At 32.5% G+C, this 27314-nt stretch overlaps 1 protein-coding gene across 2 annotated transcripts in view; it reads right to left on the bottom strand.

The window, feature by feature from the left end:
• The window catches only part of LOC149962208 (ATP-binding cassette sub-family C member 1-like), a 94238-nt gene that overhangs the window by 45859 nt on the left and 21065 nt on the right, over positions 1 to 27314 (bottom strand). For both annotated transcript variants that reach the window (XM_090179079.1, XM_090179082.1), the window contains exons 9-14: positions 18714 to 18888; positions 17513 to 17767; positions 16496 to 16699; positions 12254 to 12400; positions 12094 to 12190; positions 10686 to 10873 (exon numbers count right to left, since the gene is read on the bottom strand). In XM_090179079.1, coding sequence (XP_090035205.1) covers positions 10686 to 10873; positions 12094 to 12190; positions 12254 to 12400; positions 16496 to 16699; positions 17513 to 17767; positions 18714 to 18888 — 1066 coding nt within the window. The remainder of the gene's footprint in view (positions 1 to 10685; positions 10874 to 12093; positions 12191 to 12253; positions 12401 to 16495; positions 16700 to 17512; positions 17768 to 18713; positions 18889 to 27314) is intronic.

The raw sequence follows: 27314 nt of genomic DNA, 5'->3' as shown, positions 1-27314 counted from the left end.
CTGCGTATCTAATTTTTTTAAATTTAATTTCCATCTGTATGCATTTGGATAGAGCATACCTTCTTTTATCGGAGCGAAGACCGTGTCGTACAGCTTAAATTTGCTTTAATTACCCTGAAATGATAAGTTTACGATTATTCGTTCTACAGCTGAACAGAAAATGACATAGCGAACGAATTTTCCAGATTTCTTTTGAACCTCCATCCGTAAATGCTACAAGAAAAACCTCGTCCTTAACCATAAGAAAGAAAAATGGGGAATAGGATTTAGTTTTGGTTATCGTTTTGTTCATACTGTTATAGCAACAATACTAAGATGACTTTTCGATAATGGATTAGTTTTGCAGAACTTTTTATATTATCGCGTTTTGATCCTTATTACCGTATGGATTTCAACACAATTGAAGAACATAAAACACAATGCAAATAATTTAATTCTTTTAACTGATAATACTGATTTGAAAACCTTGATGTAATTTTATTTATAAGCTGTGGGTTTTTATGCTATATAATTTCAAATGGAGGTATTGTTTAAAGTACAAATGCATAATTTAATGTATCAGGTTTTGTATTTTTGTGTTTATTGATAATATAAATACCGATAACGTTATGCAACTAAATATTACATTTATGTATTGGTGAGCTTTAAAGGTACTTGGATCTTTTTAACTAAGAACCCTATGTAAATAGTGTAACCATATTAATAGTTAATTAATAAATTATAAAAATAATAACGCTTTCTATGCTTTAAGAAATATGTTTACTTTCTTCATATATTAAGCTATTTCAAATACCATAATGGGTTCAAGTACATACCATAAATATAATATAGCAATTAAAATTTTAATAACACATGATACTTTTAGTATTTCGTTTATTATTTTCCATTACCGCCGTTAGATGTCACCAAAGCATCTATTTAAATAAATTTATCCCTTGTTAAAAAAAACTTTGTTTTCTAGATTTGAGGTTTGCTTTTAAGCATCACTGTAATTAAGAAAGAAATATAATAACATAATGCAACTATTTTTTTTTACCTGAGTGTAATACCTTGATATATTGTTTAACTTCTTTCATTTTTAAAAATGTAATTGCTTGACTTAAATAAAGCGTGAAAATTATTAGTTTCAAATGATATATACAAATCTTATCCACTCTAAAGTCCATTTTTCAGGTATTAGTACTTATTTCATACAAACTAACTTCTAAGTTTGAAAAAAAATATGGATTTAGTACGTAAATAAAATCCTTTTAAAGTACTTTGATGGACTCTTTATACGTTTTGAACTTGAATAAAATTAAAAACAATAATCTAAGATACCCTTTAAAGTTAAATTCCTTTAGAGTTTATCAGTAAAACCACTTACTTTAAGAATTTTTAAATCCGTTCGGTCTAATAGTAGATTACGCACCTATAATCCATGATGTTTTCATTTAAATTCAAATTATAACGAATTGAAAGTTTGAAGAAAATATTAATTTAGTTTGTAAATGAAATCCTTTTATAGTACTTTGAAGGACTCTTTATACGTTTTGAACTTGAATAAATTTAAAAACAATAATCTAAGATACCCCTTAAAGTTAAATTCCTTTAGAGTTTATCAGTAAAACAACTTACTTTAAGTATTTTTTAATCCGTTCGGTCTAATAGTAGATTACGCACCTATAATCCATGATGTTTTCATTTAAATTCAAATTATAACGAATTGAAAGTTTGAAGAAAATATTAATTTAGTTTGTAAATTAAATCCTTTTATAGTACTTTGAAGGGCTCTTAATACGTTTTGAACTTCCAAAATAAGTTAATGTACTAAGTTACGTTTAAAAGAACCTTTTGTAACAATTCCAATATGACGATTTTACCCTCATTTCACCCCTTAAATCCCGGAACCCGATCCCGAACCCATATTTTTAAAATTAAGTTGGCTTATGGTAAAAATTAGAATAATTTAGGAAATTCTGTTAAAAATTAGTAATTTTAAAATTATAATATTTTTTTATACTTTATTTCATTTTATTTTATTTTATTTCATATTTTATTTCATATTTTATTTTATATTTTATTTTATTTCATATTTGGTTTTATATTTTATTTTATTTCATATTTTATTTTATATTTTATTTAACAAGTTACGTTTAAAAGAACCTTTTGTAACAATTCCAATATGTAAATATAGGTATAAGGATTGAAAAAATACTTAAAGAAACTCAGCGTAAATTAGAATGAAAATCGGCTCCGGTAACGGTTTGGCAAATTTTAATTCTAATCTCAGGTTACTGTTTTTTACAAGATGCAAGTGATTAGCGTTGTTATTAAGCTCCGAGGTATCCAAAATCAAAAAGCAGGCTTTAATTTTCTATTTTTGTTTGAAAATAACCAAAACTAAGCAGTTTTTTTAAAAGAATCTCACAAATTATACTAACTTTTAACAAAATATCCCAAATTATAATAACTTTTAACCAGGGATAAAAATGAAACTATTCAAAATATCTACAAAAGTCAATTTTCGTTAATAGACAATAGTTTTAAAATTAAGTTGGCTTATGGCAAAAATTAGAATAATTTAGGAAATTCTGTTAAAAATTAGTAATTTTAATATTTTAATATTTTTATATTTTTATTTTATTTCATTTTTGTTTATATTTTATTTAATTTCATATTTTATTTTATATTTAATATAACAGGTCTTAAGCCAATCAATGACATACAATATTATCCATTTACTTCTCTGCTCCCTTCCAACTATCTTGCAATATTTTCAATCCAATTGTATTTGGTTTTATATCTTTAACTTTATTTCTCAGTACAATTTCCCTTTGACAAGCTTCTTCTAACTTCAATTCCCACTTTTTTTTCCATTTCGTCCAAATGTTCTTTTATTTCTTGCATATCTAACCACGACCTATTATACTCTTCCACTATTTCACTAACTTCCTCGAATGAATGGAAATCCATATGACTATAAGTAACAGAACACAATAAATATAAAACGTCCAGCAATGTTAAAAGTTAGGTCACCAGAAAGACCCTTTCCTCTTGTTGTTTCTATTTCAGTGGAAACGAAACTTGAACTTCAAGACGCCCGCGTCTTTTACGTTTATATGGATTATTCATGACGGTTCAATTTTGATTTTATAAATGAACACGTATAGTAGGGAGCTGGATCGAGAGTGTGGGGGATAAAAAATTAATCTAGGTGAAAAAATTATTATAAATAAATACCGATTCAATATACGAACGAAACTTAATTATTAATTTAATTAAACTCATTTATCTTCCTGCCTAGGTTATCAAGTATCATACAACTTACATAATTTCCACTTATTTCGTACGATAAAACGCGATCGAGATATTCGTTTTAAGAAATACTCGTGAGATTGGTTCAAGTGCCAAGCGTAGTACAATGATATTAAAATGAAGTTTAAAAATATTTCCATTCTACTTTAACAACGAATATTCCATGACGTCAAAACACTCTTAAATTCAAATTAACCGCGTCCCCCGGGGTAATCTGCGCACGCGTTGCCTAGGTTATCAATTTTTACATCATTTCAACTTATTCCGTACGATAAAACTTGATAAGATATACGTTCAAGTATCTTTCGAGATAAGCGTAGATAAATGAACAAGTTGGCCTGGACACAATATGTTGATATACGGGAAAACAAATCGTCGGGAGAAATACCCTAAATACATTGACTTTTCAACGATTTTACCCCCATTTCATCCCTTAAATCCCGGATTTCGATCCCGAACCCAAACCCGAACCCGGGAGTGGCGTCTCGCCATCACTTTCCTTCTACTGCCATTGCAAGTTGTAATATTTAACAACCAGTCATGATAAAATATGTGGTAAGAGTTAGTTAGTTTAAAATTCAAATTACATGTGGGTGTGGATGAGATTTTGAAAAAATTTCCTCAGTTTGCTGATGTTCGTTTTGTGAAGTGAAAAAATTGTTTACAAAAGAGAACATTATGTGTACTAGTAGTCTACTACCAAAAGTAGAATACATCCAAAGGTGTGTCTGACAAATAAATTGTTATTATAATAAAGTAAAAAGAAAGGGTAGGAGAGGGTAAAAAAAACCTAATTAAAATTCAAAATAAACTTGTCAACAGCGTCACCATGTGCGAAGTTTTGGAATGACCTCTGCCTTCTCTCCTTCTTTTATTTCGAACCTGATATTTTCTCGGTAGATTTTTGTGCGAAGGTAGAAGTGACAGACTTTTGGGTCTTTTGCTACTTTCGCTAGTACTGTATAAATGGCTGTAAACCATTTAATGAAATGGTTTTTAAATTTTAAGGTGGAACCAGAACTTGACCTAATACTCAGAATCAAGTAGTAAGAAAACATTTCTGGAAAATTGTGCCAAACTGTATGACTTCTTGGAAGACCATCTTGAATTTGCTCAAGTAATAACGTAGAGAAATTGAGGTGTATAACAATATTGACAGTTCATGTTATTTTTGAAGGATGAACATGTTTCTGAAACTTCTGATGAAGATAAATCCATTGCACTGGTAACGTTTCTGGAATTTTATCTTCCAACTAATGCAGACAGAAATCCAACAAAGGCCGAAAAAAAACTGAACCATTTTCTATAATGAATATGACTAATGTAAGTTCTTTAAAAATACTGGTCTATTTTTTTAAATGTATATTAAACTTTATAGTTTTATTTAATTAATACTTTCAAAATGAAGTTCCAACGCTAGATGCTCCACAGATAATAACGGTTTAAAAGAGTAATAAGAGATAAATTTGTATTGTCTGTAAAAACATTAAAATGAAATGTTACTTTTTGTTGTCAGAAGCTATTTTTACGTTAGTGGCATTTTACTACGTTTTCGATCTTTCTTATCTAGCAGTTCTCACACAAGTGCTTCAAAATCAAATTTTAAAAATCTCCAAGATATTTGGAATATTTAGAAAAATTTAACATAAATGAACTATACAAAAAAGATTAGATAGTATCATCAGACTGTGATATCAGATCTTGTTGGAATAGTGCAATAAGTGCATTGTATTTTAATCTTAATCAAAGTATGATATTATCTTGTCTAATAGATTTTTTAATCAAAGCCAAATATCAAAGTGTGATATTTTGTTTAATTAAAATGTTTTTAATATAATGGAACAAAATAATCCATTCCAAATATTAGAAGATGTCATTTAGAATATTACATTTTTCTAAAATAACGTTCCTAATCTAGAAAATACTTTTTTTTATCAAAGTGCGATATTATTTTGTTTAATTAAAATATTTTTAATCAAACTTAGTGTCTGAGAAATTATAAACGGTAATGAAAGCTAAACGCATGAAAAGTAGCGACCCGCAGTATCCCGAGCTGGATACAGCTGGATCAGGAGTCGGCTCCTACTCCTTTGATAAATGGCTTCATTATTTCGTAAACGCATAAATTGTTTTTGTTAATTACCCAATAGCATAAGGATAAGGCCAAGTATATAAAGTTACGGCCTTTTAGTTCCTAAATTGTACCCGGAGCCGGCTCCCTTTTCCTAGCTCTTGGATACGGATATGGAAAATCTCCATAGACTAATTTTGTCTCCCGGAGCCAGCTCGGGATCTACCTTCAAAAAACCATAAATAATGAAATTACTGTTGTAACCTAAACACATCAAACTAAACACATTTAAATCTTCAACACCTTTTGAAACGGTAAGCATTAATACAATGTAAACACTTCGATTTTAGACATGTTTATAGCCTAAACGTAAGGGGCTCTTAACATGTTTAAAACTACAACATATTGACTTTAAACACGTTGATAACCTAAACACTTAAGTTCCTAAACATGTTTATTTATTTAATAGTGTTGACTTAAACATGTTTAAGTTTCAGATATGTTTAAAAAAGCGTTTCATTTTGGCGTTTAGGAAAGGGTTTAGATTCTAAAAGTTTGTTTTTTCTACGCGATATTGGACCGGGGAACGAAATTTCTGAACTCGGTGATCATGGAAATCACCCGTCTATACAGCGTGGATCACAAAAAGACTACCGCTAACCATCCTCGAACCAATGGGATGGTCGAGCGCTTTAACAAGACCATCGCCACAATGATCGCTCATTATGTCTGCAAAGATCACAAAGATTGGGACCGCTTTCTCCCGCATCTTATCTTTGCACATAATACCTCCGTCCACGAAGTCACGGGATATTCAGCATTCAACCTGCTACACGGTTTGAAGCCTATCTGCTACTCGACGTTGCCTTGGACTTACCGCCATCGGCCATTCTAAGCCAGATAGGTTTAGAAAGCATACGCTACGCTCAACACGCCCGCATCATCGCCGCTTATCGACATGCTATCGCCCAAAATAAAAGACAAAAACCGTTTTGATTAAAAAAAGACGTACGTGACAAAAACTATAAAGAGGGTTATCACGTTATTCTCAGAACTCCGCGTCGTATCTCAGGGCTGTGCGAGAAGCTATTACATCCGTATTCAGGACCATATCGAATTCTTCGCAAGACGGCTCCAAATACATTTGAGATTTCTACATCAGACGGGACAAAACACGATTTACTCTTGGTAGAACGACTTAAACCATTTTTTCATCGATCAGCTGACCAAGACGATTTTCCGGATCCTACCCCACGGAAAGTTCGCTTTTCCGCCATACCAGACGAGAGAGAATACTAGGGGTGTGCAAAATATTTGGTCAGACCAAATAATTCGATCGAATACCAAATCGAATATTCGATTCGTCGAATCGAATAGCGCTTGGAAAAGTTCGCGAATAATCGAATTTTTGATCAAATAGTCGAATATTCGAAAAGATAGGGAAAAAGTATTTGGTATTTTCAAATAGTTTGCAAACTGGTCGAATAACCGAGGGTCTTTTTCTAATTTGTTGAAGTTCAAGGCCATCCCAGGAGAGCGTAGTGAAATTTCCGAGCTAGTCCTTATATCTGGCACCTCTCTTTAGGCCGCAGCGCCAAGGACCTTATAAAGAGTAGCTTGCGCGTCCGTTATCGTTTGTATTAAAACTTCTTAGCGAAAGGCAGAAGCTGTGTATTCTAGCGCCTATTGGCTAGATTACTCGCGTGTTCTCTTTTGTTATGGAATTTTCTAGAATAGCAAAGTAAAACTAAAATTGAGTCTAAAACGTAAACCAATGCAAGTCCAAACCAAAACTAAAAACCGGGAGGAAAGTTGAAGTAAGTAACTTTATGGATTTTTCTGTTTAGAATTTTTGAGTTAATTAATTTAATAATTATTGATTTAAAATTAAATAAATGCAATTTTTTAATTTGTAACAAAAGATGTGCTCCCTCGCGTTTTACATATATTTAAAAACTTGAAATTTTTATTAAGTGTTTGCAAACTATGAAGTATGTAGCATGTCCTTTGATTTTAATTGTAGTTAGTAGTTACTAAAGGTTAAAAGTCGCTAGAAGAATTGGTCCTGGAGTGGTACATAGGGTATTAGCCTAGTTAATTATTATTATTATTATTATTTTGCCATGGTACCCAATTAAAATATGTATGATAATTGATAAGTTGATATGCATTATGCAGTATATTTTTGTAGGTTACGATTAACTCATTTTGATCAAATCGAAAAAATTGTTCGAAGGAAGGTTGAAAATAAAGAAATTTTGTAAAACAATTAGAATTTATTTGAATGGTAAGTTAGAGTCTACCACAGTGGCGTAATATAAAATTGTGGGCCCGCCTGCAGCCTAAGACAATGGACCCCCTTCAGTGTTTTTTTTATTAAGAGCCTTAAAGAAGGCTAAGTAAATAGTAAAATTAAAAATTTAAAAGACCATCTTTTAGGACGGGCCCATCATTATACCACTAATTTACCAAGTTTGCCCAGAGAACTTTGTTCTAGGCTATACTGTATTTGGTTTAATATTTTACTATTTTCAAGTAAAACGAACAGTGATTTCAATTGTTGACAAATATGCAAGCTATTTGGCTATTTGAAAACCAAATACGTCAAATAATTTGATATTCGAAATACTATTTGGTATTTGATCAGTTAACTGGTCTAAATTTTTGCCCTAAAATATTCGACCAAATTATTTGACGTTATAAATATTCGATTTGGTATTTGCCGTGCTTTGAAAAAAATATTTGATATTCGAATCGATCCCCAAAAAATGGTATTTGCACACCTCTAGAGAATACTCCTCATCTGAGCTCCCCTCGGCCCTCTGTGACAACATCCCCCATCTGATTTTGTCGATGCCGAGAATTTCTCCTTATCGGACCCTCCCGGTCAAACCCCCGCAGAGTAAGATTTTCCGACGAGCTTCGGGGACTAACATTACGTTTCTCAATCATTTTACATATATAAATGTTAATATAGAGATAATTTATTTTTATTATTACGCAGGAATTAAAATAATTCAAGGTATTCCTTGATTTAAATGAAACTTCGAATTATAAATGTTAATGTTTTTCACCACTAGCTTTTTAAACTCGGAATAATTTAAGAATGCCGAGGAAACCATATTTTATGAAAAAATATTTTTCGGCCTAATAAAAAGCTGTTTATATTTATTGCACTGTTTTAATAAATGATTATTAAGTCTACGTAATGGTTAACAAAACGTCTACATTGTCTTTAAAGTTTATATTCAATATTATATTATGAAAATCGTTACTAATTTTTGTTGTACATAATTCTTTAACGCAAACATATTCTATAAAGTTTATATTTAACATTTTAAATAACAATATAAAAACTTGACATCCAACAAATAATATTTGGCAGTTTACCTGATATATAAAACAGCAATCGAACATGTAATATTTGACATTTGGTCAGGGAGAATGATAAGAAAATAAAAATTTATCTACGTCTTAAATTTCTAAGCAGGGATATTCTTAGTTCTATTGGATTTTCATATTTCTAGGTTATTTATCCCTTTCTACCCGAAATTTATCGTGTAAACAAGATGACCCTACGAATCTTGCTATGCATTATTGTTGAATCTAATATTTTGTTGCGCGTTTAATTTGTAAGGTGAAAAACGCCATATTTTTTCCAGCCAAAGGGCACATTTTTCGCCACCACTGAGAAGTAAAATATTTTAACTGTTATAAAGTTATCTGTATGTTTAAATTTGTCTAACAATAGGACCCCACACGTCGGCCGATGTGGAGCTCCCAACACTGATGATAAACATCCACCCCTCGTCGTCCACCCCCCCCTGAAATGCGGGAGATTGACTTGAGAAACGGTAATATGATGGAAATGCAAATACTATGAAATAATAATTAATTTTTTAATTTTCTACACCGCGAATCAAGTGGATCATGAAAGGAGGTAATATATTATATTACATTAAAAAGATGAGACACTAATTTAATTAATTGCACACGGGGAGCTCAAAATTTTCAAATAAATTAAAATTATTTAACTATTTAATTCTTTTTTATTCTTAACATTAACCGCGACAAATTTAGTATCATTAATTCTTATAAATGTTATTCGTGGTAAGTTATAATCTTTTTAATGGACATCGTTAAATCAAATAATATAATGTATTCATTATTGAATTATGTATTTATGCTTGTTTGTCTACAATAGGAATGACGGAGGACACTTCTTTGTATAATGAATTCAATACGAGCTCTACTGTAGGGCGAACATTTGCGATAGTCGAGATTGATTCTATACTGAAAGTGGTAAATACAAGAGCTAGTGATAAATTTCTGTTTAACATAATTGATCGTAGATTGTATAAACATTTTATAAAAATATACGATAAACCTTTTATATTTAACTCTCATTAATATTTGCTTCTTAAGAGTTCATATAGCAACAGCTTGTTTCAAAAGGACCACTTGTTTAAAACCTCAACAACAGGTCATTGGTCCCTGGGACGCTAACACACTACTCGCATGCATGTGGCGGGTGCGCGTGGGGGGAGAAATTGAGATTCCCCACTTCACTCCCCCTTACTACGCACGCGGGGAAGGGACACGATTGAGCCTCCGTCTTCCTAGCTAAGGTGGGGACCTTAGCTAGGAAGACGGTGTCTAACTGCTGACGCTTAAGGATTTTCCACAGGTCTTTTGAAAGTTTGCGTTTTACCAAAGGAAATTGTTTAATCGACTAGGCTCCTTTCATTAGGGATGGAAAGAATCGCAACCAAAACCACATAAGTGACCAAACCATCACGCTACCCATCAATCTTAATTTTAAAACCGCTTTTTCGTCACCGTATATGCTTAAATTTGCTATAGTACATTTTGTCATTCTCAACGGAAAAATATAAGTAAGAACTATTACACCGATTGAAGGTACGAAATAACTGAAAGAGAGTTTATATTATTTCAACACAATAAGACGTAGTGATGGTGCGAAATTTAAAGATATATTTCTAAGATATCTCGTGTATGCCCCCTTGTAGATTTCGTTAAATTTCATTAAAGGTAAATTGCCTTGTGGCCGCAGAAATTAAGAAGCTCTATTGCTAGCTTTCCAAGGACAACGAACGTAGCAATGTTGAAATAGTTAGGTGGCGAACCCGAAGCATGTTTATTCCGTTAATCTGCCATGTCTATAGCCGAAAATTAGTTTATCTCGATCAATTTGTGCCATTGATAAAGATAGGCCAAAAAGGAAGGAAAGGGACGCTGTAAAAATTCTCTCAGGGAATGACCATGAAGTAAAAAAGAATCGAATTTGTTATCTTACGTTAACTCTGATCTCTCCGCGGCATTTCTCCGTCTCACCAAGAACAGACGACAACAGAGAGGTTTTCCCTGATCCGACTTTTCCCACAACAGCAGCCAAAATTCCTTTTTCGAATTCCAGACTTATTCCATGGACAACGGGCTCGTACGAAGAATCCCAAGTGAAATATCCGTCAACAAATTCAATTGCTTCAGAAGAAAACAGTAAATAGCGCATAAATAATCCATATTAAATAAAACCCATATACCCAGTTCCACCTTAACAAAAGGAAAATTTTAGTAGATAAAATGCTTTTAAATAATATGCAGTTCACTTTATTTCCTCGAATTAAGGTTAAACGAACAGGTTAACTGATATTCACGATTTGGCAACTGTTCAATTTTGAAATAGAGCAAACAGGCAGTTTCCAATTTTTTTAAAATAATCTAAAATACATTTTTGTTAGCAGTTTACTTAAGGCTTAGGACTAATTTCCCTTCATTAGGAAAAAATTCAGCTCCTTTAAATGAAAGCATACACAATATCGGAATTTTACTTATTTTTGTATAAACCGTGAAAATTTAAATCTCTGTGGGATAAACTGAGTAGCAAAGACGGTAATTTCATGGGAGTATTATTTTTGGTTTTGGCATATTTTTTAAAGGACCATATTATCATTTAGTTCCTTCTACCGAATCGCATCCAGAAGCAGTTCTCGATTTGGATGAAGAAGTCGACAATTTGGACTTGCGGCTTTTCTTCCCTTTTGTTAGAAAGTCAAACCAGGACCTAACGATATACATCGCCCCCAATAATAGAAAGTGTAACCACACTTGCTGACCCCTTCTAGATCTCAACAACCAATACATTTTGTGGTAAACTATGACAAACGGACAATTTCGTACCCTTAAGATAAAATATAACGCCTAGCAAGTAGACGATTTAAAACTTAATCGATAAATTCATAATTTTTTTTAACCTGAACTATAAATTTATATTAAAATTATAACGTCTATGCCGTATGTTTTTAATAAATAAATCTTTATTATTGCCGTGCACTTGGTCTCGCCGTTCAATTATGTTTTTATTTTTATCAAAACAATAAAACAACTACGTTAGGTCTTACCAAGAACATAAATTATGTGTTACGATTTCTGATTACAAATTATTGTATATGTTCAATAAAGCAATCTCTTCGCTTTTTCAAATTTAGTTACATGTACGACTCGAATTACTATTATTATTATTATTATTTACTAATTTAGACAAACCCCACATCTCAAATTTTAAATTTTGGCATTGGTAAGGTTTTTCCTCTGGGCAGCTGTAGGTAATAATAACATTTGTCACAAAACATATTATCCCACTATTTTCTGTAACCATGGTGAAAAAAAAGCATTTATTAATGTAAAAATAACAATTATTTTACCAGTGCTCTTTTTATGTTTGGAATGGCCAGTTTGAACGTATGATTTTATTTCACTGCCGTTCAGAATTCCGTTAATCCGTTTCAATGAAACCCTTAACTAAAAAGGAAAACAAATTAATATTTTAAACATCCTAAAAAATGACTCTACAATAAGGTTTACCATTGATAGCTCATTCATAAAATTTGGCAAAAGGAAAGAATTTGCAGCGATTACCCCTAATATCTGCAAAGTTGTAAACGCAATTGAAGGTGTCAATACATTATCATCATCCAACAAAACGAACATCGTGAAAGAAAGAAACGCTCCCTGCAAAATAGGTTGTTTATAATTAGACAAAAATGTTATTTTGTAAATACTTTAATCGTTTTTATTCAAAGTTACTTGGGTACACCAATAAACATTTATTAACGAATTTTTAGCTTAAGCTCTCGATTAAAATTAAACTATAGAATGAAAAAGCCTATTTCGTGTTTTCTCTTACAAACCTGCTGTTTTCAAATATTGATCTAAAATTACCCGCATTTACTTAAACAATAATTAAACAAGCTCGTAGAATTAAATTATATTGCTTATTGTTGGGGTTACGAACTTACAAACCGATGAACCCAATATTTTCTGACAATACGAATTCATAGTATATTAAAAATTAATTTTAAATATTGTGTTATTATCTTACCTAAACATACTTATAAGTATCAAACAGCAACATAAACTCAGTTTTTTTTTAGTTTTGAGCTAAAACCGTTCTTGAAAGCGGGTAATTTATGCTTTGTAATCTTAGACGAAACAATGGGTGATTGGAACTTCTTTTTATCTGGTAAGAACATCAGAATGCGTGGGAAGTAAGAGGTTTTGTGTTTCGAGAAAAAAATACTAGATGGCGTTAAAACTCGTCTCTTGGCAGTGTTGCCGAAATATATTTTCGCTCAAATTTTACGCGCGAAACTTTGGAATTTACAACTTGAAATATTGATTGACAGGGGGTGACAATATAGTCGATCTTTATGGACTAGCCAGAGCGACGGTGAGGCTTTTAGCGTGGAAGGGAAAACGACCACATGTGGAGTTTGGGGATTGTAAGTAGACAAAAGATACTGCTCGAGGAACTTTCATGGGACCCTTCTCGCATAAGCCGTTTCTACACGGGCCCTCAGTGTTTATTCTCGACCACGGGTCAAGTTTAAAAAAAAATACATTTTAAATAAAACTGAAATTAATAAAATAACTAAAATATTGAAAATATTTAAGATTGATTTTATTCCACGTCTTAAGGGGCTGTTAATGTTATTGAAACCATATAAATAAAGTTTAATAAAATTAATGCAGATTAAATAAACAACTTTCTATCACTATTTCTAAAAAAACACAATTCCAAGGTAATTATTTAAAAATTAAACTTGACCGAATAATTTGTAAGCTTTATCTTAATTTAAATATTGGACCAGGTTTTAAATAATGGTTCATTTTACACCCGAATTAGGGTATAAATAAATTTTAACAAAAGGTATATTAAACAAGACGTACGACGGTCAGAATACACACAATCCTTCTAATGTGTTAAGTTTGTTTGAGCTATTCACAGCAACCTGCAATGCCGGTATCACAAACAAAATATATCCACGGTCACACATAAATACAAAATTTACACTTATCTGTTACTTCTAGTCATACTTTGAAAGCATCGAAGATTCCTTCGATCAGTGTCACTCTTATTTTTTACTTCTGATAACACTTATTTGTTACTACAGTAACTAGTCAGCCGTTGAGTGTGACACTTATTTCTTCTGGTTATACGACAAAGACTAGTTCGATCAGTTTCATCCTTATTTGTTACTTCTGATCACACGTATTTGTTACTTCTGATCACACTTATTTGTTACTACTGATCACCCTTATTTGTTACTTATGATCACACTTATTACTTCTGGTCATACGCCGAAGACTAGGTCAATCAGTGTCATACTTAATTGTTACTTCTGGTCATACGTTGAAAGCGCGGCCCACTCTGAACGCCCTTGAAAAACGCCAGAGGAAATTGCGGGGTTCGTATACGCTGCCCAAAAAACCTGACTTAGAATTAAATTTAAGGAATGCATTTGCAATTCTAGGTTATATGTAAACCACAGCTATTCCAAAATATAACTTTCATGAAAATCGGACTTAAATTAAGGAACTGTATGTAGATTTTTTTGGCGAAAATATAAAACCACGAAAATTGGGGTCCCGTAAATTACCCTGAAAACTATACTTAAATTTAATATATACTGATATAACCGAAGTTGTAGCTCCGCTGAATCCTAACCTATCCAATAATATTTTTTTAACGTTATCGGACTTAATTTTAAAGAAAATATCAATCACACAAAGCTAAACTACCGGAAACGGTAAATTGGGCAAATGCCCAACTTCTTGGGCTCCGATTTAAAAAATTTATGAAAGGCTATCAATGGCGATGCATGTACACTCGAAAGAGATATCATTTACTCTGTAACTCTTCTAGCCCTAACCGTTGAAGAGATATGCGCGACACGGTGCCATCGGCGGCATCGGCATCGGCGGCATCGGCTACACTGTACGTGAGACTAATACACACAAATCCTTAGGATTGTGTGTAAAAACGGTTGCTTCATATTTTACTGAAATCGTTTAAATTTTAAATCCACATATTTTTACCAATATTGTTTGAAATACACAAAAGTGACCACGATATATCAAGTAAACCAGAAATATAAATATAATGAAAACAAACCTAGTCCATTGATACCAGTAGCTATAATTTAGTCCAAAGACAAAATATTCTACCTCAATTTTTTTTAAACCATAACGTATCAAGAATGACAAAAAATCGACTTTTCTCTACATAATAAGTTTTGGTGTGAACCGTGTGATAATCCCGCGCCAAAATATCTCGTTTCAATTTGTTTAGCTAAACCCCTCCCTTGTTTAGTCCAACAGCCATTTAGTGAAAATTGGCGCCTAGTTACTTCTGCTGTGCTGTGGGGACGGAGTTCTGGAAAAAAAATCCTCTATTTCGGGGAATTCGACTAAAAGGGGATTTTCTTTTGTTATAATAAAGAATTCCTTACTTAGCCCACGGGTATTTTTCTACCAGAGAGTGGTTTGATGGCCCGCGGGACTCCCTGCTGCGAATACCGAAAATTAGCGCGTATCCCCTCCAATTTTCAGATTTCGAGAAAATCGTACTTTCTTTTGTCGCCAAGGTGATTGACGACATGAACTTCGAAGTCTTTGAAAGAACTATATTTTCGGAATGCTTCGCGGTAGTGACATCTTTGATCTGTCGATATAAACCACGAAAAAGCGGTGGGGTTACAGAAAAACATTAATTTTTAATAGTAAAATTTATATCTCAACTTTGATAAAGATTCAGTAAATACCCTGTTGGTTTCTCTTCTATTCGAAGGTTCAACCATAGTAATCCGACCAGCAGTATTTGAGTTATTGTGACAAAAAGGAAGTTACGTTTAGTCATTTGTAATTAATTCATTTTTAGTATTAGCTTTATGAAATTGATTCCTGAAATACTTCAAACCTTTTACTTCAAATCGCCGCAAACCGTTTATTTTTATCAGTTTTATTTGTTCTGTAACTAGTTCAAGAAAAAACCATGTTTTTCTGAACTTACCTCAGACTTCCCCCTTAAGAGCTTGATAATATTGCTTCAGAATTGTAAACTTACAATTTTTATTTAATTTAATTTGAGCGGAGATTTTGATAATAGATGTCTTGATGTAAAGAGTATGTATACCAATAGTTATGCAATAACATTTATGTATTGATGTTAATGTCCGTAAAATAAGCACGCTTAATTTAATTTTCGTGAAGAAAATATCGAGCATGAAGGCAAAGATAGAATTTGATCGAGTGCCGAAAAAGTGCCCAAAAATCCGTATTGTTTTACTTATAAAAATCTGAGTTAACGAAGCATTTGGAGGCGCCATTGAGATTTTGTTCGGGGTTTAAATTTGTTATTTTAACCTCGGGCTCTTTTCAGGAAGAAATATGCCAGTTACAACAACCAATCTTGTTAACGGTATTAGTAAGGTTAGGGATATAAGGGATCACGTAGATTTTAAGGCTTGCTAACCCAATCCCACGCATTGTAACCGTGGCACCTGATTTAAACGCAATAACAGACGCTAGGTGACTTGAGACTAAGATGGTGCTTAAAGGGAATATAACCTCAGGTATTTGGTGTGGAACACCAAAGTTTGCAGCTCTGGCCGCTCTTGCCTTTGGATTTAGAAATTTTTGGCGCCACTGTACAGGGTAATTTGAAAAATTGAAGGGGTCTTCCGTAAAGATTGCTTTGCAGGTTATATTCCCTTTAAGGTATAAGCCTAGTTGATAATTGTTATCTTTAGGTCAAAATCTACTTACCAAGTAGGGAGTTATAGGAATAACGCGTAGACTTATAGCTTCTAAAATGGCTGCTTTTTTCATGAGAATCACTTCTTGATTCCTGAGCTCATCAACTTTCACCTGAAACGACTTCTCCCAAGCGTACATCTTCAGAACACGAGCTCCGTTCAAAATCTCGCTCATCAGTTTTATTCGTTTGTCTTTGCAATTTATTACATGGCGCTAAATATATAATAACAAATATTATTAGTATCTTTATTTATAACGTTATTTTCTAAGCCGTTCTTATAATTTCCTTACTTCGTATCTGCTTATTTTCGCCTTAATAACAGCTTATTTGTTCTTACTTCTCTCTCAAAAGTTCACTTATAACTTTAATACGTCTAACGAAGATATCACAGATCGTAATACACAAAATAATTGTTTACATTTGTCCCATAAAACAAATTAATTGGTAAACTTAGGAAGATAAACAGCAATTTCAATCGCTGATCTAACAAGGAGAGTACCCGAGGTGTTTATTATTGCCCATTTTGTTCAAAGTCGGGCGTAATGTAGACCTATATGAAATATGAAATATCCCAAAAGGAGACGTTGCACTACCCATTCGATTTGCTATGGCAACCGAAAATGTTTTTGATCACTTAAAACAATAAAATCTCCATTTAAAAAAGCATGGGATTTTCACAGGGTCCTAGCTACGAAAATTTTTAAAAATTTTGAAAATCACGAAATGTGTAATTTGGACCACATTTAGGAAATTTTCATCAAGTTTGGGTAAATTGAAACATTTTTAGGGTAAATTTGTAACAAATTTTGGTTAAAATAAGGAAGAAATCTTATTTTGGTTGTAAGTGGTCAAAAACCATTTCGGATGCCACGGCAAATCGAATGGGTAGTGCAACGTCTCCTTTTGGGAAATTTCATATATCATATAGGTCTACATTACGGCCGACTTTGATCTAAATCGGCAATAAACACCTCGGGTACTCTCCTTGTAAGTATTGTAGTAAAATTCAAAGCACATTTGATTACCAGGTATTCTCTGGAAGTATTCGCTAGAAGTTGAAGGAATGGTACAGATAAAATGACACTAATGATGCCAACTAACGCTGAGACTCCCAATAACGTCCACAGAAGAGAGGTTGCGATTACAATTGTAACGGGAAAACAGATTATTAGATGGCAAGATATAGCCACAACCCCAAATCGTCCTGAGTCGACTGACATGCAGTTTAGTATGGTACCACTGGCAAAATCACTTCGACTTTTATGAGACAGTCGCAGACACTTTAAACAAAATATAATAATACAATTTTAATAGCGCTCCATTTTATTTAATTTAATTGAATTATTCCAACGTTATTTAAATTATCCCAAAATGTAGTAATTACTTTCCAAAAAAAAATATAAATTTGCTGTAGGCGTACAGGAATTGTAAGTCAAGGGAAACTGTTTGCCGATTTCTCAAAACTTGCATTGATCAACATCACATGCAAATGAGATTTTAACTTTGCAAAAAATTCTTGCTTAGTGTAATTGACTAGAGTCATTGTTGAAACCAATTAAAATCGTTTGCTAACTAGTAAAAGCTAAAACAACCTAGCATTGTCTTAACAATAAATTTGATTTTGCATGTCACAAAAATGTCTCGATTTCTTCGGGACAAAAATGTTTTCAAATATTTTTTAATCTGTAGGGTTTTTTGCAACTTAATCTTGACCGAAGCATTTCCTGTTTTGTTGACTGATGTGGTTTATTAAATTTAAAATAATTCAAATTTTTCCTTCACACATAAATCAATAAATAATAATTTGTAATTTTTTTATATAAAGCATTCATTGTGCGTAAGTAAAAGCAGAACAGACTTTATTTTTAATTTTTGCTAGGTTTTATTTAGTTCTTTGATTAAATGCTTCCCATTATGTCACTTAGATATCCAATTTCATAGTTGTATATATGGTCTGCTAGATATTATCTACAAATTAACGTTGTTTTTAGGCCAATCATTTCCCCTGAAATCGAAGCTTAAAAAATAAATTATCACAACCTCAGTTGGTTGGTAGCGAAAAGAGAACTTTGGTTTTAGCAAATTTCCAAAACCAGGTCTGAGAAAACCAGACAGTTGAGACTCTCCATTTAGACGCTTTTCATGGTAAGTGCATCTTTCTTTTCTGAATCTCCCATTTGTTAACGTGGATCGGTTCTCTTGGCTGAAAGTTTAAGTTTTGCTTACTTTTTTAAACAAAGAACTAACAGTTGAAGATCGTAATGCGGAGGATAACGTAAGAGCAAGTTTACATCTATATTCGGAGATTATATTTTTAAGGAAAGATATAATAGTAAGAAGAATGACGAAGAGTATCCCATGCCACATTGGCGAATCAGATGAGGCGAATTCAATGAGCCACCTAGAAGGTAAAACAGTCCTATCATTTTCTTACATTTGCTATTTTAAATAATTTGCATCAAAACGTCGACGCCGCCCATTTAAAAACTACCACAACAAGCAAAAGTGTACCATGTTTGTTAGTGTTCAGAATATTAATCTTGCATCTAGTAACGGCAAAGGAAAACATTTGCATAATCTCGATATTTATAATCAACTGTATTTTTAATATTAATTCATACCATTACTGTTTTTGAAATTGTTTTTAAATGACAATTGAATTACGAAAACATTGAACTTAAAATATCGTTTGATTACTAAGGATACATAATTTAAGTCAATCTTATTGCTCGGCAATTGGAAATTTTCACAGTAATGTAGGATGACGGTAGGATTATATAGCTTTATTTTACTTAATTATTTTCACTCTGAGGGCCTGGTGCAGAGACGTTTTGCTATTCCTGTTCACTTCAACAGGATCGCTATTTTTGCGATTCAGATTTAGCGAGCTGTTTATTTGGCGATTCTCGCAATCGAAATTTCGGTGCAGAGACGTTTTAGCGATTCTTGTTAATCGGCGAAGCTGTTATTTTTCCGAATTTTTGTACCCAAGTCACGGACCAATAGGAGAGCTCGATTTTTGACTTAAAAAGCTATCACGTGGTTATGGTTGGCTTGCATTTTGACGATGAAAGCCTGGCTCTTCTAATTAATAACTTTCTTACTCTAATGTTATTATAAGGTTTTACAATTTTTATAGTTAAATCCGTTATTTTATTAAAATATATTTATAAATTATAAGGCAGCAAATAAGTTTCTGTAGAATGAGAGGTTATCCAAAATCTTTTTTAAAGCAATAAAATAGCGCATGAAAATTAGTTTCTTCTGATTATATAATTTTCTTACTCTTATTATTTATAAGGTCGGTTGCATTTATTACACAGTTTAATGGTTTTGTTATTTTAAAAATATATTTTTATAATATGTTTGTACACCAATAAAATAACGAATGAAAAAAGATTCATTACTATTATAAGCCAACATTTTCGGAAAAGAATTATCTGTTAGAAAATGAGCTATATATCATTTGGTTTTTGGGAAAATATTTATTTCAAAACTAAGCTGATAGCAATTAATATAAATCTAGTTCTAAAATAAATCAATAAATAAAAAAAGCGCAATTTCACTAGTGTACAAAAATTGGTAATTCTCTTAAGCAATTTTGAGCTAAATATCCTATATTGATCACACGTAAATAAAATTGTCCTGCTTTTTGATATAAGTTGTTGTTCTACCTAATTATTTGGCATTTACATGGCCTAGTCAAGGTATAAATTGTAACAAATGATATAAGCGTGTACAATTAACTGAGAAACGCTTTTAAGGTAATACATCAAATTGGCTCGGTAAACTCTTGATGCATGCCAAATTAACTTGAATATTCCAATATATCTTTTATCGCAACTCCTAGTCTACCCGAGGAAAGGTTTGTTCTCGGTAGATGAATTGGTATAAACGCTGGTTGTAAACTAAAGATCTATGATACACTGATCCAATTCACCATGTCATTACTGACTGATTAGATTAATTCACTGCATTAACTAAGTAGGATGTGCCACCATCATCAAGGGTTTTCAATGAACAGGTAGAAAGGGGGTCGGCACCGGAAATCCCCGCTTCCTTCCCCCTTCCGGCAGGTGGCGCGGGGGGTCGACATTTTCCTCCCCCTGTGGCCAAGGTCAGGGAACTTGGGGTCATTGACACGGGGGGTCGACATTGTGGGCGTGGCCACGGGTGTCAGGTTACTCCCGCCAGGTGGCGCGCGCGTGTACTTCGCGCTGATTGGCTGGCGCGGTGACCACGTGTTTACTACGCGGCGTGTGTACTGCGTGCTAATTGGCTGACTCGAAATTATTCAAAATGGCGCTGATTGGTTGGTGTTTTGGCGCGAAAAGGGGTCATTACTCCTTTTAAGGAATTCCCAGGCTCGCTCGGCTTTTCCATTGTTAAGGCGGTGACAGGTTTTGATTGATTACGAGCAGGTGTAGAACTAACTAAGCGGCGCAAATACCTTTAGTGACAATACCGAGATAATCTCAAACACCTATTAATTATGTCATATTTCTCGAATTATTACGTCGAAAATTCACGTGATTTGGCCGCCATCTTTAATGTTTCATATTCAAACGGGTTCTGTAGGGTGGCCATCTTTGTTATTTTTAGGAAATTTACCATTTTTACATCAATTTTTTAACGCTTTTAAACAAGTTGTTCCTAACGGATTTTTTATATCGTTACGTACCTAGATGACTTGGACTTGGTTATTATTATGACAAATGCATCATTTATTACCGTCACTTAACCTTTAAAAACGACGCGCGGGAAAGTTTGTGAAGTAATTAGGGAGTGGATATTTCAAGTTTTTTTAAACAAAGTCAATACGTTAATAACGGGGTAAAGATATTTGATAGGGGTTAATCAACAAGTGGTCTTAAAAAGGAAATATTAATCAGTTTTATAAGCTATGTTTTATTAACCGTTAGGACAAAGGCTTAACATAAGTTTTCACTCTTTTAACGGTTATTATATGAACTCTTAGTAATTTGAAAAATTCACGTGATTTGGCCGCCATCTTTAATGTTTCATATTCAAACGGGTTCTGTAGGGTGGCCATCTTTGTTATTTTTAGGATATTTACCATATTTACATTGGGGTCATCTCACGTGATCATCTGATTTACGGTTATGGAAAGGGGTCTTCCATAAAGATTACATTATAGCATTTGTCAATCATGCATTTTTTAGGTCGCTATCAAGTTTCAATATTTTGTTCGCGTATTGAATATACATAATAGTATTAAGAACTTTCTAATTTATATTGAATACATTGCCACTATACGAAATATTTACATAAATTAAACAAGGTCGGTTCGCGCTCATGAAATTTAAATAAACGTAATAAGTAATTACATTGGTATAATAACAAACAAAACATTTACTAATAAAAAAATTATTTATAAACTGAAAATGTTTTTGAAACAGCGATTTATAGTCGTCCTCTATTCATCCATATTATAAATATAACTATTAAAATATAACTTACCATTTTTAAATACAATACAAAAGTAAATTAATTAAAATTTAAAAAATGCAGCCGATACATTTAGGCGATCATTCAAAATAGTAAGAAATCAATTTCATTACACGAAACATCATTAACTTGTTTGATTTATAATACATTTTTAACTGTCTGCTACGTTTTACATTCTATGATGTTAATATGTTAATTTTTGGGTTTTAGTTCTTTAACAATTAATCTAGTTTACATCTAAAAAACCAACTTATACCGTCAATGTGTTGCTTATTTGAATAAAATTGATAATAAAACTTTTTTACTTTTGGAATTCCAAATTCAATATACAAAATATAACAAAATGAAATAAAGCTTTAGGCGAACCGTTCAGTGAGAGTAATGAATAATAAACTTAAAAAGTTAAATTGAAACATGTACAGGTCCAAAATGAACTTTAAAAACAACGAACCTTCCCTAACATTCGGAGAATTACACGCAAATCTTACTTTTGGAATTCCAAATTCAATATACAAAATATAAAAAAATGAAATAAAGCATTAGGCGAACCTTTCAGTGAGAGTAATGAATAATAAACTTAAAAAGTTAAATTGAAACATGTACAGGTCCAAAATGAACTTTAAAAACAACGAACCTTCCCTAACATTCGGAGAATTCAATGCAAATCTTACTTTTGGAATTACAATTTAACTATATAAATTATCACAGTATAAAATAAAGCTTTAGGCGAACCTTTCAGTGAAAGTAATGAATAATAAACTTAAAAAGTTAAATTGAAACATGTACAGGTCCAAAATGAACTTTAAAAACAGCGACACTTCCCTAACATTCGGAGAATTCAACGCGAATCTTACTTTTGGAATTCCAAATTCAATATACAAAATATAACAAAATGAAATAAAGCTTTAGGCGAACCTTTCAGTGAGAGTAATGAATAATAAACTTAAAAAGTGAAATTGAAACATGTGCAGGTCCAAAATGTATAGACTTTGATCAAACATATTTTCTTCCTACCTCTGTAAAAGACACATTAAAAAAATCGAGTTAAAATCATTAAAAAAATCAAACAGTTTTTTAATAAAATACTTACTCTTATGATATATTATCAGCAATACTAGAGATTACTATGTTATAATCTTTAACGTTTGTGTAGAACGCATTATGTACTTTATGGTGACCGATTCCAAACTATCGAGTAATGGCGTCGTACAAAAGAAACTACAAACTGGGCTACCAGATATTTTAAAAGGACTTTAGCGCGGCCAACTTAGATCAGCTTTTTCGCAGTAATTGGCTGTGATTGTAGAAATAATTCATCAAATGAAAATAATGGAATTAAAAATTAAGAAAATAATAATATAAAAAAATATAAAAATTAAGAACAGAAAAAATTAATTAAATAATTAAGTAGTTTTGATTTAACACGTAATTTCATTAATTCACGTTAAATAAACTCGTAAATTTAAATAATAATATTCTTAATAAAATTAATATTTTGTGGATCATTAATCATTATCAGCTCAAATACAAATACAGGTGAAAAAAATTAAAATTAATTGCTGATAAACGCACCTCTAGGTAGCATTGATGGACGAAACATTTCGGACGAATAGTGGAGATCCATGCGACGTCGATTGGGCTGAATATCGGATGTCACGAAATTGGTTCTACGAAGACTAAAATGGGACGTCCGTTATTCCTCCCGCAGGACGAATTTTGGACGGGACCAAGCTGGGCTCTAAGGACCATGCTGGGACGTCCCGGGGACGATTTGTGTTTGCTGGGGAGATAGTTCGCGCTATTAAAACATTCCTGCAAGTTAACTTAATTTTAATTGACTCAATAACAAAAAGTGGATTATTCATGGCCTTTAAAAAAGGTACGTTAAAACATTTTAAACATTGTATTATTCATTTTTGAGTTTTGTAAAAAAGTTTTATTATCAATTTTATTCAAATAAGCAACACATTGACGGTATAAGTTGGTTTTTTTAGATGTAAACTAGATTAATTGTTAAAGAACTAAAACCCAAAAATTAACATATTAACATCATAGAATGTAAAACGTAGCAGACAGTTAAAAATGTATTATAAATCAAACAAATTAATGATGTTTCGTGTAATGAAATTGATTTCTTACTATTTTGTATGATCGCCTAAATGTATCGGCTGCATTTTTTTAATTTTAATTAATTTACTTTTGTATTGTATTTAAAAATGGTAAGTTATATTTTAATAGTTATATTTATAATATGGATGAATAGAGGACGACTATAAATCGCTGTTTCAAAAACATTTTCAGTTTATAAATAATTTTTTTATTAGTAAATGTTTTGTTTGTTATTATACCAATGTAATTACTTATTACGTTTATTTAAATTTCATGAGCGCGAACCGACCTTGTTTAATTTATGTAAATATTTCGTATAGTGGCAATGTATTCAATATAAATTAGAAAGTTCTTAATACTATTATGTATATTCAATACGCGAACAAAATATTGAAACTTGATAGCGACCTAAAAAATGCATGATTGACAAATGTTATAATGTAATCTTTATGGAAGACCCCTTTCCATAACCGTTAATCAGATGATCACGTGAGATGACCCCAATGTAAATATGGTAAATATCCTAAAAATAACAAAGATGGCCACCCTACAGAACCCGTTTGAATATGAAACATTAGAGATGGCGGCCAAATCACGTGAATTTTCCATAATAACCGTTAAAAGAGTGAAAACTTAAGTTAAGAATTTGTCCTAACGGTTAATAAAACATAGCTTATAAAACTGATTAATATTTCCTTTTTAAGACCACTTGTTGATTAACCCCTATCAAATATCTTTACCGCGTTATTAACGTATTGACTTTGTTTAAAAAAACTTGAAATATCCACTCCCTAATTACTTCACAAACTTTCCCGCGCGTCGTTTTTAAAGGTTAAGTGACGGTAATAAATGATGCATATGTCATAATGATAACCAAGTCCAAGTCATCTAGGTACGTAACGATATAAAAAATCTTTTAGGAACAACTTGTTTAAAAGCGTTAAAAGATTGACGTAAAAATGGTAAATTTCCTAAAAATAACAAAGATGGCCACCCTACAGAACCCGTTTGAATATGAAACATTAAAGATGGCGGCCAAATCACGTGAATTTTCGACGTAATAATTCGAGAAATATGACATAATTAATAGGTGTTTGAGATTCTCTCGGTATTGTCACTAAAGGTATTTGCGCCGCTAAGTTATTTCTACACCTGCTCGTAATCAATCAAAACCTGTCACCGCCTTAACAATGGAAAAGCCGAGCGAGCTTGGGAATTCCTTAAAAGGAGTAATGACCCCTTTTCGCGCCAAAACACCAACCAATCAGCGCCATTTTGAATAATTTCGAGTCAGCCAATTAGCGCGCAGTACACACGCCGCGTAGTCAACACGTGGTCACCACGCCAGCCAATCAGCGCGAAGTACACGCGCGCGCCACCTGGCGGGAGTAACCTGACACCCGTGGCCACGCCCACAATGTCGACCCCCCGTGTCAATGACCCCAAGTTCCCTGACCTTGGCCACAGGGGGAGGAAAATGTCGACCCCCCGCGCCACCTGCCGGAAGGGGGAAGGAAGCGGGGATTACCGGTGCCGACCCCCTTTCTACCTGTACATTGAAAACCCTTGATGAAGGTGGCACATCCTACTACACTACCAGCAAATTAGGATCTATAAATAAACCAAGGCTTAGAATACACCCAAAGTAGTAATGTATAAGATTCCCTATTATAATTTATTCTTACCTGTAAAGTTGCTAAGAGTGGCTGGCTTATTTTAGTGTTCCGTAAATCATGATTGTGGTTAGGCCTTGGCTCTGACAATAATTTGACAAAAACCTTTTTCGGAAAGCGATAATGAGCTAGAAACTCAAAATTTAATAATTTAAAGGATTCTGACCTATCGTGTTGAATTATTTATCTTATTTAAGTAGGTAAAAAGCGTTAACTTCTCAATTTATTTCCTGAGCTCTATGCGTACCACAATCCGCTATTGCTTTCGCTATCTTTTCGGTAAAATAAACAGAACGCTTTCGTGTTATTTTTGCGATCGAGATGACTCTGAACACCGATTTGACGCCAAGTTCGTGATATTCCGAAAACACGCCCCCTTTCTGTTAATTTAGCGAGGAATCGCTATTTTGCGATACTTAAAAACGTCTCTATACCGGGCCCTAAAATGTTTAAGTAAGAGTTTCTTAAATCGTGGCTCTTTCGCTCCGTATGCAGCCTCTTCGGTTTTCTTCTGTCCCTTTTAGGTAATTATTCAATATTTTCAATTTGGCTATCGAAAAATAAGATAAACTTAAAATATCCAAAACCAAATTCGCTTTAGGCCCTTTAAACTACTGGAAAGCAGTGTTTAAAAGAACTTTATTACCGTATTTTTTCAATTTCTTACGTCACTAAGGAAAACCGAATGCAACAGAACAAATCCCTCTTATTTTGCTAACTATTTGTTAATTTAATAAATGTCAGGTAAATTTGATCCCATTTTTGGTTTATGGTATACTGTCCCCACGACCAATGTACGTAATTATATATTTTTTCATTTGAAAGTGTGATAATATTATAAATTTCATTCAAACTAGTTCATTGATGATGCTAGGTTCACAAAAGGTTTTGTAGTCAATTATTGATATAATCACAAAATATTTTCTATGGTCAAAATTCAAGTTTTGGGTATTGAATAGGTATTCCTGTAAGTGTTTCTCAAATTAGCTCAAGAATTCTCACAAACCCTTTCAATTATTCTCCAATTTTAATTTACTTTTTTTATAAATGTTAAAACTTGATATTGGCCTTCAAAAATAAAATAATTGAACTAACTTAAAATCCAACTTTCAGTTCAATGCAATTTGTAATGAAATAGTTACATGTTGATTATTATGTAGGGGCTTTTGACTTTGGAATATATACTTTGAAGAAACGTCATTGCGTTAAATCAATAAAAGTTACATGTATTGAAATTCTGAAACATACAAGGTAGAAAAGATCAGACCAACACTGAATTTTACTAAAAATCTCCGAATTGTGTATCTTAAAAATGCTGACTGAATATATCGGTATACGAAACTACAGACGTATGTAATTGGATGTAAAATTAGAAATAAGCAAGACCCTTTTAGATTTCACTAATAGTTATTAAGTATTTCCTAATTGGTTATTGAGTAATTAGTGATAAGACTAAAGTTTTAATAAGGATAAAACGCTTAAATGTTACAAAAATGTGCGGCTCGGAACATAGGCTTTTGATAAATAAAACACCTTAGGTTAGAGGAAACATCAGCGTGAAGGCTCGATGTGTCTA

The sequence above is a fragment of the Leiobunum rupestre genome, chromosome 1 (genome assembly GCF_980474605.1).
Source record: "Leiobunum rupestre chromosome 1, qqLeiRupe1.1.hap1, whole genome shotgun sequence".
Taxonomy (NCBI): Eukaryota; Metazoa; Arthropoda; class Arachnida; order Opiliones; family Sclerosomatidae; genus Leiobunum; species Leiobunum rupestre.
The sequence above is the reverse complement of the archived record's forward strand: the minus strand, read 5'-3'. Positions and strand labels throughout refer to the sequence as shown.